We start from the raw sequence: 27,428 nt of genomic DNA, 5'->3' as shown, positions 1-27,428 counted from the left end.
TTCATGAAGTATGTCACAATTTTTTTTTATTAGAATTATGCTGAAAATGTACAGAGGTTAATGCAGATTTCCCTGAAACATACAGTGTGTTTTGATCAAAACTAAAACTGATTGTAAAGGCTCAAAAGATTTAAGTATGAACGTATTAAAAATGTTATGTCTTAGCACATAAAGGTGGCGTAAACACAATAAATTACTTAATGACCCCAAAGAAATTCACACAGTTGAGCACTTAAAATGGCTTTAAGAATTAAAAATACATTCAGCAAATACAAAGTACTATTAGTAAGTATTGTACTCTATTGTAAATAATACATAATGAATATACTGGAGGAAAGTGGATATAATATAGAGTGAATGTTAGTATTTATATTAACCATTCTAAATTACTTACATCACACCTGGAAGCTGAAAGTATGGTACAATAGCAAATAACTACAGTTTGCTATGAATTCACCTCCTTGTATTGACGGTCTATGTAAGGTGGGGTTTTTATTTTTTTTATTTTTTTAAGCAGTCTCATTCACTAATATGCCAACTTATTCATTTAGCAACAAAACAATGGCTCATACAGTTTATGCAAAAATATGTTGTGTTACACTGTGAGACTCTACATTTCAAAAAGTGGCGTGCTTCATACACATATGAAGTAAAGCACTGTTGCTGATGACATGTTTGTACTGTTTGACATCACAATGCAAAGCTGACTCTGGAGTATTAGAGATATTATAATATATACTTATAAATGTATGTATAAAATATTTGTTATATGATTCACTTATACGTTATAATGTTTTATGCGAACGCCAGGAGGGTCACATTAGGATGACAGACGATTGAAGACCTTTATTTATCACGAGACAGGTATTTAACCCAGCAGCTCTTATATCCCGAACTCCTGCTGACAGCTCTATATTTCTGTTTGTGATCTTGGCACTGTCACACATCTTAAATATACAAGACATTAAGAAAATAACAGCAATGTCTACAATTTAGAGCCAGACTGATTGATCAGTTGACCGATATCATTGGCCAGACATCACAGATATACCTGTATCGGCATATGTGCTGTTAAATATGTGCTGATATGAATACTGAATGCATGATGCAGTTGGAAATTTACTGTTTCAAATCGCTGTTGTCTTTTTTGTCAAATGGGTTTGTTTAACTGTAAAAAAAAATGGATTTTCTTTTGTTCGATAACCACATTCGAGGGACCGTCTGGACTGGATTATCATCTCCGTGCACTTCTCACCGAGCTGTGGCGTTTAGTAAAGGACAGACCATTTTTTGTGGAACGCTATGATGTCACCAAAGTGGACCTTTGACCTTTTGGATATAAAAAAAATATACTGATAAATATTCTTGTCAGCAAAAATGTGTTTTGTGAGGTCACAGTGACCTCTGACCTCTCATCAAATTCTAATCACTTTATCCTCAAGATGTTTGTGCCATGGCCAAAGCTATCGCTGGCGCAGAGGCATAAAAATGTGTGTTTATGTATATATTCTTTGTATAGGAGAATATTAGCTGATCAATATCTGAATTTTGTTGCTTCACAAAATCAGTGTTGACATCAGCCCCAAAAACCCAGAATTTAATCTGGCTCTACTAACCTCCGTCTTTGGCTCTTTTAAGTCAGATTAATTTATTCAGTAAAGATGGATTATATCCATTATAGATCCACCACAATTAATGTTATTTTACACACCCTTGTATATCAGTCCTAATGTGACCCTCGCAGGAAAATGACATTCTTGATGTATGATATAATCATACATTTAAAATATATTATTATTATTATTATTACTATTGTGATTACTATTATTCTTATTATATATTATCATAATGTTCCCATTGTTTGCTTGGTGTAGCTTCCACAGACACACCCTATAAGCCTGTGAGATCTACAATGGCTTTGATGAAAATCGTATCATCTCTCAGATATGGGCTCTTGCCAGCCAGTTTAGCCAGCGGACAGAAGAGCGGACAGCCGCTGGCAATGTTCATCTCACTGATGGGCTGCTGGAAGGAGGTGGAGGTGACATCAGGGCGGAAAGCATCTATAATGTGCTCTCTGTTGTTCTGATCCAAGAGCATCAGAGTCACCTGGAGGAGGAGGCACAGAAGGGGACACCATTTTGTTTTGTGCTCCTTATTATTATGATTTAACAATGGCTCCAAAGATCACTTACAAGCCTTCCTACCTTCTGGCTGAATGGCCATTTGAGCAGTGCATCGCACTTCCCTCTCATCACGACGAAGAACAGTGAGAGATGTGTTCCTCGTCCCGTCCCATCACCATTCAAATACAGCCTCAGACACATTTTGTATCCGTATTTGCTGGAGTAAAATGCTGTGAGGAAGAAAAACAGAAGCAAGAATGTAAATAGAGCCTGAAAACACCATGTTTCATGTGAGAATGGGCGTGACATGTAAACTCCCTGAGGGACAACATGGGTGTAGTGAAGTGGAATTTCCCTTGACCACTCGCCAAGAAATAAGATCATCCAAACCACATGATCTCAGCTCACCCTAAAAAAATCTCTTCATCACAATGCAGAGGACCTTTGCAATGTATGATCGTTGGCGAATAAATGAACAGTTCAACTGAAAATGGAAATTTAGTCATTCTCTAATCATCTATATGCTGATGGAAAGTCAGGGGAAGTTTTGCAGTCCACAAAAAATTCTGGAGCTGAAGAGCAAAACAGCGCTGCAGCATTCTCCTTAACATTTGAAGAAGCTCATCCAGCATAATCCAAGTCTCTGCAAACCTCAAGATCCCAAATTGATCCAAAAAGATATTAGCTTGGGCGCCGCTTATCTCGGTTGGTAGCACGCACGACCCATGTGCCGAGGCTCTGCAGTGGACCCGGGTTCGACTCCCGGCCCGGGTCCCTTTGCTGCGTGTCACTCCCCCTCTCTTACCCCGTTTCCTGTCACACTCTTCAGCTGTACTATCAATAAAGCCAGAAAAGGCCAAAAACAATACTTAAAAAAAAAAAAAAATTAGCTGCCAAGCTAAACAATGTCTTTTTAACTCACTTGGAGATTTTGGGGCTTTCAGGTACCAGCGTTGTTGGTTTTTTTTGTTGTTTCTTTTTCAACTCACCTGGAGAGAACATTGCAGGTGTTCGATTAGCCAAGGCATCCTGTCTGCGGCGAGAGAAGTCAGAGATTTTCCACACAAATATCCCATCGTAGGTGCAGAACTGGAGCTCTTGCACCAGCTGTTCAGTTTCAGACAGTTGCAAGTCTTTCATTGTGACCGTCCGCTCCAGCTGACGCAATTTATTGGAGAGATTTTCAATTTTTTCCTGGTCTAAACGATGTTGATGTGAGAAAGCCTCCAGCGTAACCGAACTGCGCTCCACCTCTCGGTTCAGGACACAGACGATGTTTTCTAATGCGCTGACCTGTCCAAAAACAACAGCAAATACATTTAAATTGTCATTTTAAAACTGATAAAAACATTAGTGGTTATTAAAGAGCATTCAATCAATCTGAGACTCACCTTTTTTTCCAAGTCCACAGGCTGTGCAGAGGCTGCAGCTCCAGCAGCGGCCATATTGACTCCCTCCTCAGGAGCCCTGTACAATCCCAGACCAGAATCCTCCTGCCACTCCCCGGGACCAGGAGCGTCAGCACGCATCCGAGTCATGGACAACACCATGGGCAGCAGCAGACGCAAGTGCTCCATGGTGCTGCTGTGCTCATGGTCACTGAGCTTCCCATTTTCTATCTGAGGAACACAACAGAGCTCATTTAGCCACTGCTGTAATCAGGACCGAGCAGAAAAACTTTCAAACTGCAGTGCATAAATGGTCCGGTGAGATTTCATCAGGGGTGTAACTGATGCTTCATAAAGTTATGTCCAGGTTGCAAAACACTTTTAAAATGTACATTCTGTGAAAGACTCAGAACAATAGAACAATTATATATGCAACATCAAAATAGATTTCTGATAAGGATCCCCTAAAATCTGGCTGTATATTAACATTCTAAAATTAAAAGGTTCAACAGCAACAACAGACTTGTTATAATATTTACGAGTCAGAAACCAGTCTAATCTGCTGCATCAGGACTGTGTGGTTGGACTGCGTTAAACAATGCCTCAGCTGTCATCAGATTTCAAACGTTCAAATGATGCTAAATCCTGACTGGTGCACAGGAGCATGTGACATTAACTTTTTTTCTGACTGAGCCCAACCTTTTTACACCAATGACAAGAGCTGAGGCAAAAACAGCAGCCTGAGAAATCTCCCATATTCAGAAAAACAAATCAGTTAAATCATCATTATAAGCTCTGTTTTTACAGAACCGGATGCTTATGCTATGCTAAGCTAACTTAGCTGTGGCTGCATATTTTCTGTGTAGATGGGTGTGGTATCAATCTACTCGTCTAACTCTTAGCCAGATGTCAAACGTGTATTTTCTGAACTGCCAAACTTCCTTTGCAGTACCTTGAGAACAAGCTGGGTTTTTCAACCCACTTCAACACAAAATAACACAATGGCCGCGTTATGTTTTGATTAGGTTACCGTACGTACCACTGATTTACAGCCCACTTCACTGAATGGACAGGCACTCTTGGATTTGGCGCAGGACTTGCTGTGGTCATTGAACTGATGTAAAAAAGAGTTAAAAGTTAAAAGCAGCCAATCTCGTAAAGGTTAGACAAATTCAAACAGAAGTGAAAGTTAAGTATAGGATGTTCAGTGAGACAGAAACTGTGGTCGCAGAGGGAAATCTCAGGCACCATTTCCTAAAAACCTTTCACTTCCAGATTAATTTCTGGAACTGACAACCATCTGGTGTAATGGTACATTTATTTATAGTCATTAATTATCTAACTTGTATTTCTTTGCAAAATAGTAGACATTTTATACATTTGCATGTATTTCGTATCATTCTGGGACAGGTGTTGCTATATGTAGCATTAGCCTGTTCCATGAATTCTCTATGCTTTGGCACAGTATAAAGATGGTCCCTTTATAGATAGGGGTAAAACATGTAAGAGCCTTTGTCCAGAGAGGATACTGTGAAGCACTACCATACCAAGTAATTCAAAACCACTATTAAAACCATTTAAAACTCCACATGGATATGAATATGGAAAATTATGAATGTAAATTGAGGCACAGCTCTAACCTTTTCTCTTGGGATCTTCTTCTTTCCACAGTCCTTGCATTGTAACGGAAACTTCAGACAGATCTCATCATGGGCCTAAACCACATCACGAAGGAGCACGAGAGTGTTAGTTTGGGTCAATTTATGCAGACACAACCAACAAATGTTTTACGCTAGATAATCTCCCTCACCTTGATGTCCTTAAAGTTGAAGGTCATTTTGCAGTATTTACAGTTGAGTGTTCTTGCTTCACATTCTCTCTCATGATGTCTTTCCTTCTCCGTCAGGAGGATCATGACTTGGCAGGCTTCACACTGTATCCGCTCAAATTCACAGCGACCTTCATGTTGAGCCTAAGAATAGAGGGCAGATTTATTATTACTATGATATTTACACATTCACAGCAGTTGTGTCCTGGGTTTATTATCTTATTAAGACAATAAGAATGACGTTTTATGGTTTTACAGCACATGTGCGTGAATGGTCTAGTTTATATGGTAGATGATTCAAAATGAGTCACATTAAATGCTCTGACCTTTTGGTGGCTTTTATATTGAAAAAAAAAGAAAAGAAAAAAAAAAAGATACACCCTTGTTTATCTCAGTCAAATCAAATGTTTTGTTCGGATGTTGTAACTGCCAGACACACCTTCACATGTGGGAAAGGATGTACTGACAGTTGAAATGTGGAAAAACAAGCTGTTCTTTGTTACACAACCATTTACTGAATTTAACCCCTGTGCATTAAAAGTAGACTTATTTTATGAAGAAAGTCATAATATATCGTATAATTCTCTGATTATTTAATCAGAAATCTGTATTATTGGGACTTGCAATTTAATCATTTGTACTATACTAAATAATATACCAAAAAAGTGAAACAAGAAGAGAGCTTTGAGAGGGAATAAAAATAAATCCGAACAAAAGCAGGATCTGATCGGTAGATGAAGAAATACAAGCACAAAAATGAGGGAAAAAAAGTAGAAGTAACTTCTTCCCCAACAGCACAATACTGGGAAATAAGTTGTTTTTAATATATGTATATATATGTATTAATCTTTAAAAAAAAAAAAAAAGCATAACGTATCATTTTGGAAAAAATATCGGGAAGCGGAAAGGGTGGAGCTCAAGGCGCGAGGCGTAGCCGACTGACCGGGAAGTTAATCGCACCACTATGACTACTGGCAGAGAGCATGGAGCCACAAAGCAGAACCACGAGGTAGGCTAGCCTGTTTTTCGCTTTGACTGCTCACTTTCTAGACATGCTTCACCGGCAAAGCTTAAAGCGCATAGACAATTAAATATGAATCATGTCATAACAGCCAAAACCCTGCCCTCTCCACGCCACAGACAACCACACAGACGTCGCATTTGGTCGTTTTTTCCAGCCTTGCAAGAGCTAGTGTTGGGCTAGGTGTGTGGCTAGCGAATGCTCTATTCACACAACAGCCCACAACCTTTCGCACAAACATCCCGTGGGTGCATCACACAGCATAGTAATCATTACTTGAGCGCAACAATAAAACTGAAGCATACTTTGATCCCACGATTGAGGAGAGCCGGCACACTTTCCGACAAAAGAGGAAGTTTTAGCAGTCAGCTAACGAGTCAGAGACACATTTACAAGAAACGCAAACTCATCGGCTCCGTCATCATCCTTTCTAAATATTTCCCATCATCCCATCATCTTAGCATTTCCTGTCTAGTTGTCTGATCTACTTGTGGTTAAAAAAAGACAGACAGCACAACAAACATCCTTTGCAGAGAATTTGCGTCAGGAATTATGTTTAATACACAAACAGACTCGCCCTTCTAATTACAGTAGAAACAAAGCTTGTAGACAGATGACACTCATTCAAACACCAGAACGCAAACAACTATTATGATTCAGATGGTGCTTAATGCATGATTATACAACCAGTCTTTCTGAAGAAAATGGCTCACTATTTAAACCTGTTTCTCCTTCATGTGTGACAGGCAGTGTTAACTCAGCAGTTCCCTGGTGAACTGGTATAATCTGATCTAAAAAAGTGGTTTCATTATCATGTAAGGATCAACGACTCTCTAGCAGACAAGCCAATCTTTCACTGGCCTTATATATCCTGGTACTTCCCCCACTGACTTGTTGTTCTTATCTGGGCGGGTAAGACAGGGACTTTCCAGGCCACATAAGTTTCACTTCCTGTTCTCTCCACTCTGCTGCATGCAGTGCAATATGAGCACACTGTGCAGCAATAATGCAGGCTAAATGCTTGAGGGGAGGAAAACATGACCTGGGAATGAAGGATATGTGAGGTTATACTCTGTGTGGGTACTGAGGGCTTGGGGAAATTTCAAAAGATACTGACCGAATTGGTTTGGGTGGGGTTATTATAGGACAAAAAGCAGTTAGCACACCAACACACAAGCTGAACTTTATACCTCACCTCATATTCTTTTATTGAGCCGGTCCAGCTGCAACCCTGGTTCAAACACCTGGCAGGCAGACTGGCTATTTCTCTACCTGCGGCATTGTCTGGAAAAACCTGGCAGGGGAGTAAAGAACACAGTTCAGTGAACTCAAAACAATGATTAGATAAGCAAAGAGACAAAACAGGTTGCTTTGTGGGAGTTTGTGGTGGAGGAAACCCCCGTCTGACCGTATTCATTTATTTTTCTTTGAAGCAATGTGTGGGTGATGAATAGAACACAGATTACAAGGAAAATGTCTCACACGCTAACTATGTTGTCTGAAATACTTCATAACTTACCTCATTGCTATTTAGAATGGAAATGGGTTCCTCATATATCTCCTCTTGGCGACACGCTTCACATGGCTTTGGCCCAGAACTGACAAACAAAACAGGTTTTTACTTCGTAGTAAAAAAAAAAAGAAAAAAAAAAGAAAAAGAAGCTGATTGATGCTTATAGTCAGCAACAATTTCCTGCTGAGCAGTATGGATCACAGCTCAAGTAGATGAATCATCATTAATCAATACAACAGCAGTTAAAGAAGCTTGAAAGCGCTGCACAAACACTGCAATATGCAACCTTGTTAAAGTGTCATGAGAAACATTTTTTAGCCTTTGCCAATGAACACACACACAAGCAGAAAGTAGATGTGACATTTCCGCATAGTTGTTTTCAAACAGCTCAGAGGACGTGAACTTTAAAAACACCTACTTCATACGCGGTTTTGTAAAGAGGTTAAACTTAACTACATGTGAATCTGCTTTTCACGTGTCACAAGCACATGTGGTTTGCGACCACATACATGTGACATGCAAACACAAATTCACAAGTGCATTTTTGTTGCGATTGTGTGGATTATGGCAGAGAAGCAAAATGAGACTCCAGCACGTTCAGTACATGTCAGATACGTTTTAATTCCCTGTATTGTTTTGTTTAAAGGTCCAGTGCGTAGGATTGTGTGGCACCCTGTGGTGAGGTTGCAAATTACAGCAACTGCAAAAATACCCCTCCCCCACCCCACCCTCCCCCAGGCTGCTAAAAACTGTGAAAGGAGCTCCCTATAGCTAGCGTTTGGTTTATCCATTCTGGGATCCTGTAGCATCATGGTGGATCTTAAAAGGCTCACTCCAACATGACGAGAACACAACTGTCCTTAGTTTCAGGTGATTTTACATGAGGGACATTAGTAGGAATGTTATATTCCATTTCTGCCAGCAGATATGCCTAAATTCTACACACTGGACATTTAAAACAACACCATGTATCTTTTAAAGTGGTCCTGAAGATAGATAGTTGACTGCCAAATCTTATTCTCAGGTTGTTAGATACTGATGCTTTTGCTTGGCGTCTGACACAAGCCATTAACTCAAAGCGTCGGTGTCTGACAGTCTTGGATGACACTCAGGCCTATGATGAACTGGCCTAACCCATATAGATGGATGGAATGAATGAGACTCAACAATCATGTATCTTTCTCCAGGAAGTTACATAGTGTTGCTTTAATGATACTGTTAAAAGTATCATTAGACATGATACATCCATGTATGTGTAATGCATTCACAATGCATTAAAGAATTTTTAAAAAAAAAAGGAAAAAACAGTGAGTCATTGACAGGGCAAAGAAGAGAATGGACACCTTTAGAGTGAGTCAGCATGGGTCAGATCCTTGTGATTCACTGACCTCAGTCATGTGAGGGATGAGTCTGAATAAAGTAATTGATCTTGTGTGCAAAACATCCCCAGAGGCGAGCAGAGGTAAGAAGCATGTCCAGTAAGAGGCAAAGCATTGGGATAAGGGTAGGGTTGCATTTCACACGGTTGTGGGCGGTCTGAGGACCTCCAGTCTACCTGGTGAGCTGCTTGAAACAGTGCACACAGAACCGGTGGCCGCACTGAGCCTGGACAGGCTTCCTCAGGACCTGGAGACACTGCTGACATTTGTATTTATTCTCCATGGGCACTGACAGCACACTGAGGGGGATCCCTGGTAAAGAGTTGACGCACTCCAACGAAATTCGGGCCATTCTTCTCCATCAATCTGGTGCTATATCCTGTAAATGAATACCAAGCATAACCCTGTTAACAAACATGACCCACTAAATGGACAATAAAATGAGACAACACATCAATCACTATGTTCTGTGTTTCCCCTCACATTCTTGTAATTACTAGATGGACTCTGGCATCAGAAGTAACAACCAGTGTGAGTTATACCTTCTAAAAGGGCGTCAGCATGTCTGAAATCAAGTGGTTATAATGAAACAGCATGTGAGCAGCCAAGCCCTTAAGCAAATTACTGACTGGGAGTTCATAGGGTTGATTCATCATTGTGAAACTGCCTACAGCCTGAGACATGTTTCATATGTCAACCAAATGACCCAGTCATACTGAAATCATTTGCAATGGTTGAACCACAACATGCATATAAAACAAAGTTTTGCATGAAATTCAAAAAGATGTAAAACCGTCAGACTACACTGGAACCTTTTGCAGTTGAAAAACACAGATGCTGCCTTATCTGTGAATACCAGAGACTTGGGAGAATTCTTAATCAGCAATGTTATAAAAGATAAGATTATCAATGAGATAAATATCTATGTCGTGACAGAGTTGCCTGATTACATGCTATATCTCTTATCGAGAGGTTCAAGTTCCCAAAGAAAGAGAAAAGTTGTGACCAGTTGTGTTTAGTATTTTTTTCCCATCAGCTGCTGAACACTTCCACTCTAAAGTTTAAAATGCAACAACTTAAAGCTGCTCTGTTTATAATTTTGAAATCCCGGCTTTGGCAACATCTAGTGGAAGAATTAAGGATGACAACTTGACAAAATAATGGTGAGCAGGCGCATGTCACATGTTACTCCACATGTCAGCGCAAGTAACTGAAATCGGTGCATATATTAAATGAGATTCCAGGCATCTGTGGTTTATCCGTTATTAATCCCAAATGCAAGGTGGATCTCTTGCATCACATCTTTCATGGCAAAAAAAAAAAGAGAGAAAGAAAAACTTTAAGTTTACACAGCTAATGCAAAAGTAGACTTTGCTGCATAAATTATTGTTTTGAGTGAGTTGCTGAGTTTTTGAAGTATCAGCTGTAGAGACGTCTGCCTTCTCTCTTCCTTCATGGGCTTGTGCTGATGACAGTGCAGGATGTAAACATTAAAGGGTAAGTTGACCCAGAAAGTGAAATTCAGTCATCATCTAATCGTCCCACATGCAGACCGCCTTCAAGAAACTTCTGTCACGCTAGGCAAGCTGTATGGAGCCATTTTTTGTTTCGGTTGGTTTTTAACATTTTAAAACAAGTCTCCAACTACTTCAGTTGTTTAGGAGAATGCTGCAACAACATTTTGCTGCAAAGCTCAAGACATTATTTGTTGACTATGAAACTGACTTTCAAGCCACGAGGGGGTGAGTAGATCATGTCTGAATTTTCATTTTCGGGGGAAATTATCACTCGATGGCGCCCTCCTCAGCTTAGTTAGCTAGTTATGAGTAGAAGAATGCTTCGTTAGCTTTTTTCACACAGAGAAGCCGCATTATCGCCACAGCAGTGGCTTGCTAACTGTCCGCCGTTGGATGTTCACAGAGAGAAGCATTATCGCCTTAAAGATGAACCGCTGTGTGATTACCACAGAAAGCTGGCGCTAAGAAGGCGTGGCGGTACACGTCATGATGATGACGTCTGTGTTTTTTCAAGGTGTCTCCCCCGGTGTCCGTCTGCTAATCTAACAGTCCAACGGTTGCAGTGATTTTTTTTCAACACAAACACTTGGTGCCTTAAAGCTTTTTTTAACAGGGACAGATGCTGTTTTTTGGACCAAAATGTGATGAAGAGTCGGTAGGACAGGTGGGAGGACAGATGCTTCTCCGCGTACAGCTGTGGTATTTTCTTTCTCATATACGCTGACAAAGATAGGTACAGTTACTATGTTACTGTTGTTTGGGTCTGTAACGTTGCTTTGTGAGACATTTTTCTTTATTTAGTTGCGTGAAAGACCTGTTTAGTTATCAGACCGACAAGCCCTCGATACGCGACGCTGGCTTATACATTCACATTTTTTCGGTTCGCTAATACTGCGCTTCTGATAGTGCCAGAGCGAAATTTCATCCCTCGCCGCCTTCGAGACATTCACATAGAGGCCGAGGTGGAGGATTGGCACAGGATCCCTGCATCCAAACGGCAGTGTGAATGGGGCTCTTACATGCAATAATATGGTTGGAAATAAAAAAAGTTCCTACATGAAACTGCCCACAACAAGGTCTGTGCAATACTAAGTAAAAACATTTATTTTTTGGCGCACTGAGCACCACAAGCTAATTATATTTGAGAGAGGGCAGACATTTCTACAGCTGATAATTCCAAAACTCAGCTACTCACACCAAGACAATCTAGACTGATAAACAGTATCTGTATTAGTAGTAAAAAATGTTTCACTTGGGACTTTGAGGGGACTGTACCTTTAAGGCGTGCTTGACTGGTGGTGCATGTTTACTCCTTTTCAACAATGACAAATACAGCTTTGGTAACAGGATATGTCTCATCTGCTTCCTACTCAAACAATGCCAGTAAGTGTTCATCAGATCATGTTGATCAAATTTCCCAGATTGGACTTAATGCCTGTCTGTGTGAACTACAGTTCTTCCTTTCATGCCTTTACAAAAAAAAACAAAAAACTTCCTTTCAGAAACGTCTGTTCTATAAATATTTGATCTGTTGAATGATTAAATATTGAAAAATCCCTAATGGGAAAAGGAGTGGGGAGTGTTTTTCCCATATGAGATGTCATCATATATATACTGACATTATTCCAGCACACCCACAGCAAATGTTCCATCAGTAAAATACGCAGGCAGCTGTTGTGGTCTGTCACAGTTCATGACAGAGTCTACTTGTCGCACAGCTGCAAAACTTAGTGAACTACAGTATGTGAGTGCATGCAAGAACTGTCCTTCCATCCACATATCGTTAATGCAAATGTCTCAGGGAGCTCTGCAAAGGATATGAACATGACTGTAGCTTTGCTTGTCAAAACAAGACTGTACTAACATGCATGTAGTTCATCCAGTTTGCCCAAAAGCCAAACAGCTTTAAGCAATGCTTTCCCCAACTGTCATCTGAAATGCCACGCATAGCAAACAACAAAGGTTCCAGCTCATTCTATTCAAATTATGAGATATGGGTGGCAAAACTACCTATTTACACTAGGTGGAGTTAAATACCATTTCCAAAACACACTCTTTATAGACTGTCACGCAACAGTTTGGAAAATGGCTGAGAAACAAATTCCCACTGTGCATATGCTGATCCTGAGATTTAAGTGGACTTTGATGACGTGGTTTAAAAGCAGGAAATGTCTGCATCCTCTTAAGTTAGCCCCCATTCAAGCCACATTTCCCACAAAGGAAATCTGCTCAAACTTCCCCACTGGAAGTGAGAATTCACGTGGCTGGGTCAAAACGTAACTAGCACTGAAAGGTTACTGTGCCCCCCTCAAAACTCATTTAAAAAATGAAACCTACATAAACACAATTACCTTGACATGTCAGGAGTCAGTTCAGTTATGATGACATTTTTTTTTATCAGAAGACCAAATAAACTCAAACAAAAATATTGCATAATGATCAGAAGACCAACAGCTCCAGCACATGAGAAAAGTTATCATGCTCATCATGAGACCAAGTTATCACAAGTGAGCATATGACCAGTAAATTTTTAGCATCCATTAGGAATAACAGTAACCATTCATGCTATGAACTCTATATTTCCAGTGCCAGTCATACTCAATGTTTCACTGAGTAAACATTTGTGCTAAGATATAGTTTTCAGCTAAACCACAACTTGTGAGAGGACAATACAAAGCATTTTAACTGTGTCTGAAACATAATTTGACAAACGTTTAACAATTACTGAATAAATAATAGTTATGCATAATTTTTGTATGATTTTATCTCATCTTTAAAATGTCAGTTCCATTATATGAGGAGTGAAACAGCAATATTGCTTATTTAACTGTACATTTTCTAGAATGAAGACTAATAATCATTTAGTTTTCTTGCTCAACCCCAGATAACACGTCAGCCACAAGGAAAACACTAAGCTGAAGGCAGGAAATGTCATGTCAAATTTCATTTCTGAGAAAAACCCTGTGCTACTTATCACTCTGAAGCCACATCACCTTATTCTGAAAATTAAAATTCTCAGGAAGTTATCTGATAGAAGATCACGATCAGATGACTCATATTTCTCGAGGTGCACGTAGTAAACTTGGGTTAATATTACACAATCATTCCTAAGAACTCCTTTATAATTCAGTGCGTCATTTAACACATGAAACTAACTGAACTGCAGTGAACAATGAACCATAAGTGCAATAGTGCACCCCGGCTGGTGTTTGGATTGTGTGCTCATGGAAACCTTGACAGAAAGGGACACTTGCAAATCCAGTGCAAACACTCATTAGGCCAGGCAACCATATGCTGGTTTTCTGAATCAGCCACCGTGCAGACAGACCTGGATTATATCTGATAAATAAGCAGAAGTAGCATGAGAGCAGCCGCACACTCAGCACAAACATGATTCAACTCTGTGCAGAGTGTCGCGAGGGAACAAGGTTGCTGAACTGTATCCAAGCAGTGGAAAGTGTACAGCCATGCCTGCGAAATAAATAACACCAAGTACAACCAAACTATCCCTTCAGGTTCCACATTTAAATTACTTTAGGGTCTCAAACAAATGCCAACTGGCTGCTTGTGAAGGCTAGTAGGAGTCAGAGAGACACACTCCCCCTCTCCCTTCGCCATGTTTTGGTCACCATATCAGGTATTACCCAATATGCTACCTACCAGCAGATACAAGGCGTTGAACCACCCTGTGACAAAGTACTAAAGCAAACGCAAAATCCGCACTTACCTAGTTTCCAAAGCGCCTTTCAAAATTATAGTCGCGGACAATATCTACCCCGGTATATCTATGGTACACGCCCTCAAAAAAACATCACGTCACGCTGAGGTTATAAAAAAGGCTCTAAGCAAATGACTGTCTCATTATTTGACTCAGAGACGAAGTCGACAGTTAACAGTTAACTTATGCAGTTGCAATTTTTATTTATTTATTTATTTTTACCTCTTTTAGAATTTGCGTTATCGGCTGAAGAGGAGAGGTTAATGACACTTAAACGGTACTTTTTGATAGCTACGCAACTTTAGGCAGCTAACGTTAGTTGGACAGTGTTTGACGGACGTATTTACTACGAGTTTAGCGATTTAACATCTCGATTAGCTAACTGCTAAGGTTGTCGTCTGGTAAACAGCAACACCAGTGCAACCAACTGACCTTGTCGTCTTGATTGTGCAACCGACGACGACGGACAGAAACCGGTTCTGTTCGTCCGCTGTCGCATGAGAAGGGCAGTTCAACCTTTAACGTTAGCTGTGTTTACAATCTTGTTGCCATGACCCTTTCATCTTTTTAAGGCATCTGGGGCGAGCGGAGTCACTTTTTCTCTGCAGAATATTCTATAATCCATAAACCCCGCTCCTGTACCCGGGCGACGCCGGAGAGGGAAGCGATGCTGCATCCAAATGTCCGGACTTTGAACGCGGGATCGTTCGTTGGAAGTCCGCGAGTCCAAACTCACATTTCATCCAGTCCACAATCTAACGCCCTTGGTCCTAAAGGATCTCAAGCGGACTCTCTGCAGACTTCTGGGATGTCCGCTTAGGCTGCAGACTTCCCCGGACTTCACTGATTAAATTACCCACAATTCATTGCCATACCTACGCAACATTGTAGAACTTCTTAGGAATGTGTAGAAGAATTACTTTGTTATGACGTTACCTGAACACATCATTATACAGCAATATTCAGATGTATAGACTTCTGCATTTGATTATTGTAGGCTTTTGGGTTGTCTGTCAGTGGCAAACCAACAATATCCAAATTGAGAACAAAGTTCTTCAAATGCCCAGTTCCAACTGCAACAAAATAAATTCACTACAAAGTAATGAATGATTTCTGCCCTTTCAGTGATTTTTGGAGATATCTGTAAAAATTATGTTAAAACAAATGGAAATCTATTTTTGATGCTCTCTTGCCCAGTTGTTTTGGAAACAATTCATGGAATGGTTAAGTAAGACATACTGTTCAGTGTTTAAATCAACTTAGATACATTTTTCATTCATAAGGATAAAAATGTAAAAACTCACTCATCTTCACATGTTATTATAGTGAAATCCAATTATATATTAAGTGCCTCAAATGAACAAAGTCCCAATGTGCCATCGATCTCTGTGTATCATTAGAATATATTAACAATGTAATACCTTGATCTATTTTTGTATTTGTATGTTGCTTTTTCTCTTCATTCAATGACAATTTTGTGTATCTTTTTTGTCCTTTTATTTTTGTTTAACCACATTTTATTGTGTATGTGTTAATGTTTTATGTATTATTTCATGTGTTAAGCAGTGCCTGTTCACTCTGAAAATGTTTAATTGTTGCCTTACAGTTTGTGAATTTTAATTGTGTAAATAAGTAATTATAATATTAGTAATGATAAAAAAAGATATATATATATATATAAAAATATATTTGCATTATATTCTCTCGCTCGCTACTCGACGTGATGACGTCACGGTGTGTACGACTGAAGCATGCGGGGGCTCAGTCCTCAAGTCAAGTCATGATGGAAGTTGGGATCCAGGCGTAGTGTGCATGGTGTGCGCATGCGCATTAGCGTTGACAATGTCGCTGCTGTTAGGTAGACTTTCCCAATGGGTAAACCATCGTCAATGCTTTTTGATCTCCAGAGGTAATTAACGAGTTCGCATACGTGATTTGTTAGGACTGCTCTTTAAATAGATCCAGCTCGATGTAAGTAATCTGTGTAAATGTAGAATCGAAGCATGCAGAAGCTTGTGCCAGCCTGATTTTGCGACTAAAGAGGACACTGACAGCACTCACACTGCACAGCTAGCATATGCAGCTAGCTAGCGAGCTAACCTTAGACAGGTAACAATAATTAGGTTGTAGCTATAGAAATAATCAGTCAGATAAATGTCGGATAGCAAAGACGGATCGATTGATATAGCTCGCACTTTATTGCACTGATTAATATTTTTGATGTACTTAAGCAAGAAACCGAGCATTTATGAATGACAGTCCCAAACTAAACTGGAGAGAGTTATATTAATTTGTATGCGGGATTAAACCAATCGTGAATGATGATATTGCTGACAGACATCTATTCCTGTGTAGTACTATATTGTTACACCTGTATTGCACTTGTATTCTCCGTGTTTTTAATTTCTTTACTTCCTTGTGCTTTAAATTGTCAATAACCTTCCTGTTGACAGGTATTTTACTACAAACATGTTTCAGCACCATTGTGGCTGCTATTTCCATGTCCAAATAAACTAAATGTGTGAGTAATAAACAAGACCCCAAAACAAGCAAATAATCACGCCTTAAAAAAATCAAAACAAACCAATATGCAGGTTTCACCGACAAGCACCTGCTCTAATTATTCAGGTAAAGGAAAGCAGTTACTATGATGTATGAAAAACCAGATGTGTTTTGAAACAGCAGCTGGACTCCAGTCAGGTCATTGTATCACTTTGTATAAATGTCTTTTTCATGACCAAAAGGGATGAAAATGGTTTGATTTCCATGTTTGATTTTGTATAACAATAAATAAAATCACTAAGAAGCAGAAATTAAGAATATATTTTGATATTCGGATGTAGCAGTCCCATTGTTTGAGACTTGCTCTTGCTCTTTGTTTTGGGCTGATTTTCAAAATCCCTCTGGAGTAACTGCAGGGGATTCAGATATTCTGTGTGCAGGCTGGGGAGACTGATTAAAGCAGCTTGGGGCATTTCCCTGCCAGTCATGGTGTGACTGTCCTTTTTGTGAAGGCTTAAAAGAGTTGATGAGGTGGCTCACGCACTCACTCTGAATCTGTCCCTGACTCACTGAGAACATCATCCCCTTAGACTGCCAGACAGAAACCCTGGTCTGTTTAGGCTCTATTGTGTTTTCTTGACTGCACCACATCATTCTAGTGAGGTAACTGTGTTTATTCTTGATCCCCTTGAAACCCAAAACCCCTGTTCACCTTCAGTTTTGACATTTTATTGGACTGGGGCTTGTAGGAGCACATTTCAGTTTGATTATCCCCTGAAGAGGCATTTTTTGATCATACCCTGAAGATGCATTTGTTTATTGGTTTATTGTCCAAGTAGCTGATCAGGCATCCCCATTAGAATTACGTGTTTTTATATTTTTGTGTAGGTTGGGCTGTAAGAATTGTATTGCCAGTAATGCCACACACCGAAACTGGTTGTGGTGCACTTTTAAGTTCTTGTCTTGAAAATTACGTAATTTCTGCTTTCTAGAGATTTCTTTTCTGTTGTTGTACAGAGTCAGAATCGAAACCATTTTTCAAATTTTGTTGATCCCTTTCGGCCACAACACCTTGTATTTCTCTCTGTCAAAGGTCTTTTTAGTGATTGTCAGTCACATCCATCACACATCCATCCGCCTTAACAAAAATAGATGCCCACAGAACATATAATCGAAATTATAGATGAGTCAAATGAAAATTATAAATAACCAAATATTTCTAAAGTAATACAAATTCATTAGAACATAAAAAATAGGTTGAGAAACCATGAATCGAATAAACAAATAAAACATGGGGTAAAGGGGGAAACAAGGGTAAGTTACAGACAGATGGGTGCCACACTCAGTCGATTTTAGTCTCTGGTTCCTAGACGATGAAATACATTTTCTTCAAGTTGATGCAGGACATAAAATCTACAAACCACTGTGGGTGGGAAGGAGAGGCAGAATATATCCACATAAATCAGATTGCTCATCAATCAAGTACAGAATTTAAAGCCGACATGTTAAGTTTTGCTTTTTGGCAAATCCAAATCTGGTGCGATGCCACAAATTACAGACACAGGATTTGGCTCTGTTTGGATTGAGGAGTTTCTGTAATAGTTACACTTTGTATTTCAATTCTATTCAGTGTATTTTAAGATGAAAAAAATCCACTCAATGACCACTCAATTTTTGTTTTCTAAATACCAGTTTCTGAAAAGAAAAATTAAGGCCCAAATCATAGACTGCTACTGGCATAAGTATTAGGTGGGCAACTTGATCATTTCTAGCCAAAGGTTAGAGATGCTGATGGGGGGCCAGAATGCTGCTGGTGATGAGCCAAAGTAATGCCAAACGCTTTGCCTTCTGCCCTATCAGAACTCCTACGCCTTCGATCTTAGGAATTCTACCAAATGCCACCCACCTTTCTCTGGTGTGGGGGCCTTTCTTAAAGTCTATTTTCCATCCATCTTCGTCGGATTAAAGGTACATCCATCCAATGGGAAAGAAGAGAAGGATGGGTCTGCCTCACATCCTCTATGAAATAACTCTTGTGTGTTACTTAACTTTGCTGATGCCAGCTAAAGTGGACAGGATGGTCTCTCTATACTTAGATGACAGTGTATACGTCGAGTCAGCTCTAAACCTCTGGTGTGGGCTCCTTCCTGTAGCTTATCTCTGATGCCCACCTCAGGGCTGATCAGGGCTCCACCTTCCCACAGTTGTCTAACGGGGAGCATCTGGTCCTGTCTCATCCTATTCACTATTGTCTTAGAACTCAGGACGTGTAAGAAACACACAGATACTACACTACCCTCTGAGTTGAGTCAGTGGAGGACAGATTTATTTAACATTTTTTATTTGATCTAAATAATAAGAAAAGTACGTCATCAAAATTTGAACACGATCAACTACAAAATTAGATTTCTTTTCTTTAGATGAGCTAAGTTCCCAAAGAAACTTCAAAGTCAGCGTTCTCACCACAACGAATGTTTACAAAACCAGGAGGTAGTCTTTGGGTAAACTTTCTAGTAAAGTCCCTGTCTTATATTTTGTTTACAAGTGTGCAGAAACTATAGTGATCGCTGATTGGTGGGGAACTGCTGTGGGGCAGGACTTCAAGCAGAGGTAGAGACTAAAGGACAGTAGAACTGCGCTCCTCTTTACCTAAGCCGGAACCGAAACTATCTGTGTGAAAACCCTCCTGATCAGGCTGAAATCTCCCCTTTTTGCGGCATTTTGCCCACCCCAATGTTGATATCACCGCCTCCAATAAAGTGCAGCTCGCATCCATCTCTGTGGAAGGGTGACAGACGAAAACATCCTTGAGTGGGAAGTCAGTCATAAAACGAACATTAAGAGGCACAAAGGACACTGTGTCACTGTTTATTTGGTACCTCTAGCTATTGGCTATTGCATATGATGTTCAAACCAATCAGATGGTGTTGTGGGTGGGACCATTAGTCAGACCACAGACTACAGACAGGATGCTGCCTCAAGTAGTCCTTTTTTAAATGAATCAGTTTTTTATAATCAAACACAAAAGAGCATCAATACAGATATTTGGAAAATGTTCACAATAACATGTTTTTGTTATGTGAGGGCAACACAATAAACACTAACAGCATTTTAAGACTTTCTTGGCTCCAGCTGTGTGAACGTTATTAAGCTGCTCCTCCACCTCTGTCTCCTCAGCACTGCGTGTCCAACAGCTACACAGCAGTAGCGCTGGGTTGACAGACAGCAGCTATGATGGCCTGTATCCTGGACACATCCAAACCACGCCCATCCAGAAAGCCCTGTTGGCTGTCGGGTCAGGTGTGGCTGCCCTGCAAAATCCCTACAGACATGGTGAGACTTGGCGTGGGGCTCAGGCTTTGTTTTCTTTTCCTTGTTGTGGGACGCACGGTTTCCATATGGTCATGACGCACACCGCACTAATGCAACGCCCTGGTTTGACTGTGGCTGGGGACATCCGACCCTTTTTCGAATGCGTTTCCTGCTTGTATCTTCGCTGACGAAATAAGGCAAAATGCCCCAAAAAAATCTTCTTCAAAATCATAGAAGCCTTCCCATGAACGGAAACGTACAGCCCAGCTGCAGACGACCTACTTTATAGTCAGATATGGAGATGGCTCTCCCGACGCTGCGATAGAAAACCCCTAATGTTCCAAACCATGGAAATTTGTGTAGAATCAGTCTACGTGTTTTAACTGCTTTGAGGACAATCTTTCACACATTGTAGCCTCTTGGAAATTATGACATCCATCACTCAGATTTCTTCCAAAAAGGCTTAACGAGGAAAAGCTTCTTCAAATTAAACGCATTTCTAAATGTTTACAACTTGTGAATATTTAGAATCGGAAAAAAACACAAACATGAATAAAGGCATAAAAACCTGTCACTGTCACTGACCAATGGATTTTAGGTGGAATATGATGGAAATGAAGTCTGGTAACAGCAGCTGATATAAGTTCTGTGTTGAAGCGACTGGTGTTTAACACACTGTGCAACAGACCCAATCATACAGGTCAGCAGAGTGTGGGAGTAAGTTAGAAGCAACAGTCGTTTCTCTAAAGAGAGGGGATTGTAAAGAAAAGGTCATGTGGTCATACAAAAGCAGCATTCTACTGAATCAAACAAAGGGCAAAGCACATGTTAACAGCTTAATAAACTAATAATGAATTAAATAAAATGACAAGAATGGAAAGCAACCCCTCTCAGAGTTGGTAATGTGTCCCGTAGAAACTTACTATTTGTCAAGAATGATAATTCAATCTGATTCAACAAAACACATTTTTCAGTCCTGAAGAAGAAATGTTATTATTCGTTTTGTAAATTGATCAATTCAAGGAATTAGTTGTGCCAAATTAATTCCTCTGAGCAATAAGTTCCAAGTGAAGACTATAATGTATCCCATGACTAAATCACAGGACACAAATGTATTTTTATCTAATTGCTGTTGTCAGCATAAATCTCTCTTTTTTTCTGTATTTCATTTGTCCAAAACTCTCATCTCAGGTTTTTGTGTTAAGATGCTTAAAAGTAAGAACAGAATGTGAAAATAATCCATCTGAGGCTTGCTGGTGCTTTACCACATTCAACAAGTATGTGGGCTGATGAAACCTCAGTCAGACAGTCTGCAACTGATAGACACTGTGTATCAGTGAGGCTCTTTCCTTGGCATGCCTGACATATTTCACGTTAATGAAAGTCGATTCAGTCTGTCATCCTGTTTATCATTCTCAGTAAAGTGATACTAACGGTGGGGACAGTACCTGATGTTCTGTTCTCATGTAGTCCTGAATAGTTGTACTATCTCAGGCGCCTCATTCTCTGGAGACTTCTGTTACTGGATGTGCTTTAAAAATACATGAGGTTAAATACCCTGAAACTTTTAGGGAGGAAGAGAGCACTATGTGGACATGTGACATCCCGTTCAGAGAACACAGGTGTTTTTTAGACTTCTTCGCTTCAGTATCGGTTGATCACCTTGAAACAATGGCTGCTTTATGAGAATGTAGTTAACAACCCAGTTTGATCACTTTTGATCCCTCCCAACAATTCTTCTTTTTCCCTGTCACTCTCCAACTGAGATGCCTCATGACATCACCAGACTTTTCCTCACACTTGAAAAATCTCCTTCAAAGCCACAACAGACAGTGAACAGCTGGTTTTTACTGGCTGATTTAGTACTTTCTGTGCTGACTAAGCCTGATCGCTGAGTAAAATGCATGACATGAAAATAAAGCATCTAGGCACATTTAAGGTATAAATACACGCTGTATTTCAAGACAAACTCAGCACATTTTAAAAGTCTTGAGATGTATATCATCATTCTGGGTTAATCAGTCATTAAATTGTAGGCATGATGTGTTAAAAAAAAACTCTGAATTGTACTTTTGATGACAACAGACATGGTCGCCGTGCTCGGAGAGACGACGGGGCACCTAGCGTTGATAAAACTCAGAGACAGGATGAGAAATGATCCCGAAGGCTACACTATCCTCACGTGAGTACTTGTCTCCTCAGTTTTAAATCTAACTTTCTTTGCCGTGAATCAATTTTTTTACTTGTTGTTGCAGAGAAAGGCCCAGGATACGGCTTTCTACACTTGATCTGAACAACATGGCGTCCCTCCCCGACGGCTCTTTCGGGAGAGAATACCTCCGTTTCCTGGAGGACAATGTGAGTCTCCACCGATGAGTCATGAAACTCCAAACAAAGACAGTTTTACACTTTAACACATTTTCCCCTGAAATCCCTCCTTCTATGTTTCTCTTTCGCCTTTACTCATGCATTCGCTTTCCTTATCCATCAGCGCGTGACCCCGGACTCGAGGGCTGACGTGAAGTTTGTGGACGACGAGGAGCTGGCTTATGTCATGCAGAGATATAGAGAGGTGCATGATTTGCTGCACACCTTGCTCGGAATGCCTACGAACATGCTGGGTGAGCCGGGGTCCATCGCTGTCCCACACGAATCCTCATAGTGAAGTTGTGTTATTTAAAGGAGCTCGATAGCCAAGCAGTTTCATGCAGTTTTTTTTTTTTCAATTGCCGAGACACATTTCTTAGAAATGATTCTCCATTTCGCAAACATCTAAAAACACATCATGCAGAACTACACACTCATCTTCACAGACTTGCATCTCAGAACCAAACCATGTCGTCTGACATCAAAACCAAACTTTGCCTTCAGACGTCATACAAAAGCCATCATATACACACCCACTACAAAGTAACCAGAACACACTGGGGATATCAGTTCAAAACTATGGCATAAAAACCTGGTACTGTAATGAATAATGCCGCCTGTGGCTTCCCACGGATCAAGCTTTGTTGGCTACACTCTGCACTTTGGGCTATGATTAAGACAATATAAGTATATCAGTTTTTTCTCAATGTAAACCAATAGGGAAAAAAACATTAGTCCTAACCAGGCTGTGGGGGGGGGGCGGACCCATTGTATACCTTAACCAACCCTGGCCTCAACCGTTACATCCGCCATGCAGAAATATAAAACATTCCCCAATGCGGTTTTGAAGTGGAAAATATACAGGTATGTGAATCACCCTTCTCTCCCATCAGGTTTTAATTCATTGTTCCAAAACATTTGAATTGACCCATGGCCCTTTTACCTATGTCTCTGAGTTCAACAAATCTCAATAATGTGTGAAACCAGGGGAATTGTGATTATGGTTGAGGGGAATGTGCCTCTTTTTTGGTAGATGGTGTCGTGGTTTGGGATGTTCAGTTAGAAGGCCCAGTGATAGTGTGTCACTAATCAAGAAAAACTGTAACAGCACTTTGATTAGTTAAGTTAGATGTGGCGTAGAGAAAGTCTTTAGGCTCCAGACTAAAATTATGTGTCCAAAGACAGGAATGTGTGTTTATGTGTTCTTTTAGACAGATTTCTAAAACTGCGTGAACGCCTTCTTCTGTTTTATGACTCTTAATCACTGTGTAAGCATTTCCACTACCAGAATTTTCCATACCTGGATGTAAAACACTCTTGAATATCCAATTAGATATCGATATGTATGCCTGCTTCACTTCTCCATCGACCCATCAATGAGAAAAACTGTCATTACAGGCAACCGTAATGCGCAGCTGTGATTGTTTACCTGCACCTGATGGTTGATGTTCAATCTGTAAAGATCTTATTAGAACAAAGTGCTTCTTAGTTCAGGATCAGATTAAAAGATCATCGCCGGGAGGTAAGGGTTCAAATGTAGAATACCTTCTCTCACCTTATAGTTCACGTCCACCTCATCATTTCACCCGCAGCTGTCTCTAAAATAACATCCACACCGCACATTGTATCTTAATGGCTTTGTGCGGTTTTCCATTGGAGTGCTGACAGAATAATGAAACTTAAATTATGTCTCTTTCTCGTCCACTTTTCACTTTCCAACTGTCCTTACACGGTTCCCTCTTTTAAAAGCATTTCCCTACGTAACTGTTGAGCTAAGCTTGTTGTTTTACCGATACGTACATGGACAGATGAATAGCCGAAAACTTTTAGACTTGCGTAACAAAGAGAAAAACAAGGTTTCATCACGTTTGTCAGTTTTGAAACGCTTGTCGCTGACTTTTTGTTTTCTCTTCTCCTTTGAGCTCAAGTAATCTGAATATTTCTCTCTTTGTCATTTTCTCCGTGCCTTTCAGGTGAGGTGGCAGTGAAATGGTTCGAAGCCGCTCAGACCGGACTCCCCATGTGCGCTCTTGGCGCCGTGTTGGGGCCACTTCGGCTGAACGCAAGGTGCGACGCCAGGGTTTTTACCAGAGTTTGAAGTGCTGGACCACCATGACATTTAGCTCTGACTGTACCATATTGTGGTATGATTGGAAGTTACAGCTTGCGTGACTCAACAATACACTCATAGTATTCACCTGTCGCTGTCCGGTAACAGGGACACAGACAGACCCCACCACATGCTTCTTGTAGTTGCTGAAGTGGGCTTGGACATAATCTGTAACTGACACAGACACAACTGTCATCCGAAGTAAATAAATTCTGATCAGCAGGCCTGTATTCCCGGTATTTTGGGGAGACATAACAAGGGTTGAGGTGGGGAAACACCTGAAAATACACTGTCGGATAGCTTGCTAACTGATCAATCTTTGGGCTGGAGAAGCAATCAGGGGGAGTTCCTTCAGGCGCTGCTTATTCACCCGACACTCCTGCTGCTCATTCACCCGACTCTCATGCTGCTCTGCCTTAATACAGAACAGGTAAAAACATAAGGAATCACAAACAGAGGGGTTGTCCCTCAACGTGTTATATTTTGTTTTACAGGAAGAAAACATAAGAAAACATAATAAGAATATGAAGAGATAGGTGCACAATATGACTGGGGATGTGGTCTAATGGTTCAAAGAGGCATTATTCATTTCATTATGACTTTGATATAATAAAAAACTACAAATATCATTATTTTTGAGCTGGAGGTTTTAACTTTTTTTTCTTAAAAACTGATTTAAAGTCATTAAATGATTACCAAGTGAATTACCCATTAATTGTCCTTCGATTTACCGATTAATTAACTGTCAATTTCACCTCTATATTGCGGTCTTTTACGCCCTGAAGTTCATCTCTTGAGAACAATGCAGAAAGAAATGATTAACCTGTTGTAAACGTTCTTTATTGTTTTGCCGTTCATTGATCAACTGTAAATCATGTCTCATGTTGTAATTATTGCCTGTGAAACGTTTCTTTACATGTGAATCATTAACCCTCATTCAATAACCGACCTTCCCTGTGATTTGGGGAACTTGGCTGTGGTCCGTTTATTCAGAAATACTCTGTAATCTCTGTATTGTTTGTTTAATGCTGAAGTGTCCCTTCCTTCTCCCAGCCGTTTACAGTCCCTGTTCACTTCCCTGGGTCCGTGGGCTCTGCAGAACGGCCGCCGGTCGCGCTGCATCCTCAGCATCTTCTACGAGAGACGATGGGAGCAGAGCCTCGAAGACCTGCGACAGGAGCTCAACATAGAGCCGCCGCCCGTCACACTCAGGGCCACCAACAAGAGCAGCACGTGAGGAAGACGACAAGGAGCAGATGAATGACTCGGGAATCACGAGACAAAAGACTTTTGATAGCGGACAAACCCGAAATATTTCAAGTGTTGCGCTGCGGACTTTTTTGCGTTAGAAGGAAGTTATTGGGGAAATTGGAAACATTGGCTTCTCCCCGCTTACATCCTGAAGATGTCTTTATACATGTTGAGGCAATGTTTAGTTTAAGTTAATCATTTTGTGTGAGTTGCCCTTTGTTTTTGAGAATGTGATTAAAAAAAGTGTGTATTTTCTTTATCAGGACAAAAATAAATATAAAGAAATGAATTATGTCTGTTGTTAAATACTCACCAGCACACAGAGGAGACATTTTGTCATTTGTTCAATTCGCGTCTTTGTGAGTGGTTTTCTAATTTTATAGAGTGAAATTTCAAGAAATAGAACAGCTGTTGCAGGTGCACGATAGTAGCACCTCAGCGTGGGAGGGGAGCAGATGTTTACTTTATAACGTGAGCGCAGCTGCTTCTGACTCACTGTTTGATGCTTTACTGTATCAATATATGCCCACTTTTTACGGTAATGATGACATCAACAGGAAGTCGAGCTGTGTACACTGTTTGGCAGGTGTGTGAGACTACTGTCAAAAAAATCACCTCTGATTTTCTGGTTAAGAGCCCTTTCCTGGTAAGGTACAATGTAAAGGTTATTTTTACGTGTTGTGTCTGGGCTGTCTTCATCAAAGGTGTCGGCATGTAGTTTGGTGAAAGAAGAATCAGCGGAGGCAAGGCTGGGTGAAATGAGCGATGAGCGATCTGCATTGAAACAGATCTCAAGCCTGCGTCCGTACCAGTGTGGCCGAACTCGGTGTTCCCAATATCTGGCAAAGTTCTGCCCAGTGATTTGTCTTCTGCTCTACCAGAAATCCTCTCGAGCCTTCGATCTAGGAAATCTACAACTAAAGCCATCTGACTCTCTCCGCCTTTTTAGAGTCCATTTGCCTGCACCTACTTCTTCTAATTGTCTAATAAGTCACTTTGGTGGATTGAGGGTCCATCTATCCAACAGGCGAAAGAGGAGTTTATCTGCCTCCGATTCCTCTGGAATAGCCCATCTTCTGTAAGTTACTTAACTGCTGATGTCACTCCTTGGGGCTTGCAATTTAAAGTTGACCGGATTGTCTCTCTGTCCTTATATGGAAATATATACGTTGAGCCGGTTCAGAACATCTGGCATGAGAGCCAAACTCAGTTTAGTACCATGTATGGGCCCCTGGACATGTAAACCGAACATCTGCCACATAAGCAGAAGCAAACACACAGTTAAATCATAGCTCTTCGTTACGCACTGCAGCGAAGTGTCATTTTGCTTTGAATGAAGTGCACAAGGATAACCAGTGATTTTACCTAAAGCTGCTTCAAGTCATAATATATATAT

At 40.4% G+C, this 27,428-nt stretch overlaps 2 protein-coding genes across 5 annotated transcripts; one reads left to right on the top strand and one right to left on the bottom strand.

The window, feature by feature from the left end:
• On the bottom strand, window positions 1–15,956 carry traf2b (Tnf receptor-associated factor 2b). Of its 4 annotated transcripts, none has more exons than XM_037116548.1 (11): window positions 15,227–15,956; window positions 9,432–9,634; window positions 7,883–7,961; window positions 7,559–7,657; window positions 5,325–5,486; window positions 5,155–5,229; window positions 4,554–4,628; window positions 3,518–3,745; window positions 3,116–3,419; window positions 2,208–2,356; window positions 1,891–2,109 (listed from the first exon to the last, which is right to left on the bottom strand). In XM_037116548.1, exons 2-11 carry the CDS (start codon window positions 9,605–9,607, stop codon window positions 1,891–1,893), a joined length of 1,566 nt encoding a protein of 521 aa, XP_036972443.1. In that variant the 5' UTR covers window positions 9,608–9,634; window positions 15,227–15,956. The 4 variants fall into 4 exon arrangements, with proteins under 4 accessions (XP_036972444.1, XP_036972443.1, XP_036972441.1 ...); XM_037116546.1 differs by having other exon boundaries at window positions 14,923–15,955; XM_037116547.1 differs by lacking the exon at window positions 15,227–15,956 and adding an exon at window positions 14,500–14,892.
• A 246-nt stretch (window positions 15,957–16,202) lies between these two features.
• coq4 (coenzyme Q4 homolog (S. cerevisiae)) lies at window positions 16,203–26,321 on the top strand. Its single transcript, XM_037116550.1, has 7 exons — window positions 16,203–16,399; window positions 20,170–20,325; window positions 22,390–22,486; window positions 22,560–22,662; window positions 22,796–22,925; window positions 24,645–24,738; window positions 25,835–26,321. Exons 1-7 carry the CDS (start codon window positions 16,303–16,305, stop codon window positions 26,016–26,018), a joined length of 861 nt encoding a protein of 286 aa, XP_036972445.1. The 5' UTR covers window positions 16,203–16,302; the 3' UTR covers window positions 26,019–26,321.
• Window positions 26,322–27,428: the final 1,107 nt, after the last annotated feature.

Source organism: Acanthopagrus latus, chromosome 12 (genome assembly GCF_904848185.1).
Source record: "Acanthopagrus latus isolate v.2019 chromosome 12, fAcaLat1.1, whole genome shotgun sequence".
NCBI classification, from domain to species: Eukaryota; Metazoa; Chordata; class Actinopteri; order Spariformes; family Sparidae; genus Acanthopagrus; species Acanthopagrus latus.
The sequence above is the reverse complement of the archived record's forward strand: the minus strand, read 5'-3'. Positions and strand labels throughout refer to the sequence as shown.

Excerpts from the sequence above, each read along its gene's own strand:
- traf2b (XM_037116548.1), bottom strand. The coding sequence starts at position 9,607 with ATGGCCCGAATTTCGTTGGAGTGCGTCAACTCTTTACCAGGGATCCCC. Across the intron at positions 5,487-7,558 it reads GCTCAATAAAAGAATATGAG|GCTCAACATGAAGGTCGCTG; the intron begins GTGAGGTATAAA and ends CTCTATTCTTAG. Across the intron at positions 4,629-5,154 it reads AGAAGATCCCAAGAGAAAAG|TTCAATGACCACAGCAAGTC; the intron begins GTTAGAGCTGTG and ends TTTTTACATCAG.
- coq4 (XM_037116550.1), top strand. The coding sequence starts at position 16,303 with ATGGTGTGCGCATGCGCATTAGCGTTGACAATGTCGCTGCTGTTAGGT. Across the intron at positions 16,400-20,169 it reads ATGCTTTTTGATCTCCAGAG|CACTGCGTGTCCAACAGCTA; the intron begins GTAATTAACGAG and ends CTGTCTCCTCAG. Across the intron at positions 22,926-24,644 it reads AATGCCTACGAACATGCTGG|GTGAGGTGGCAGTGAAATGG; the intron begins GTGAGCCGGGGT and ends CGTGCCTTTCAG.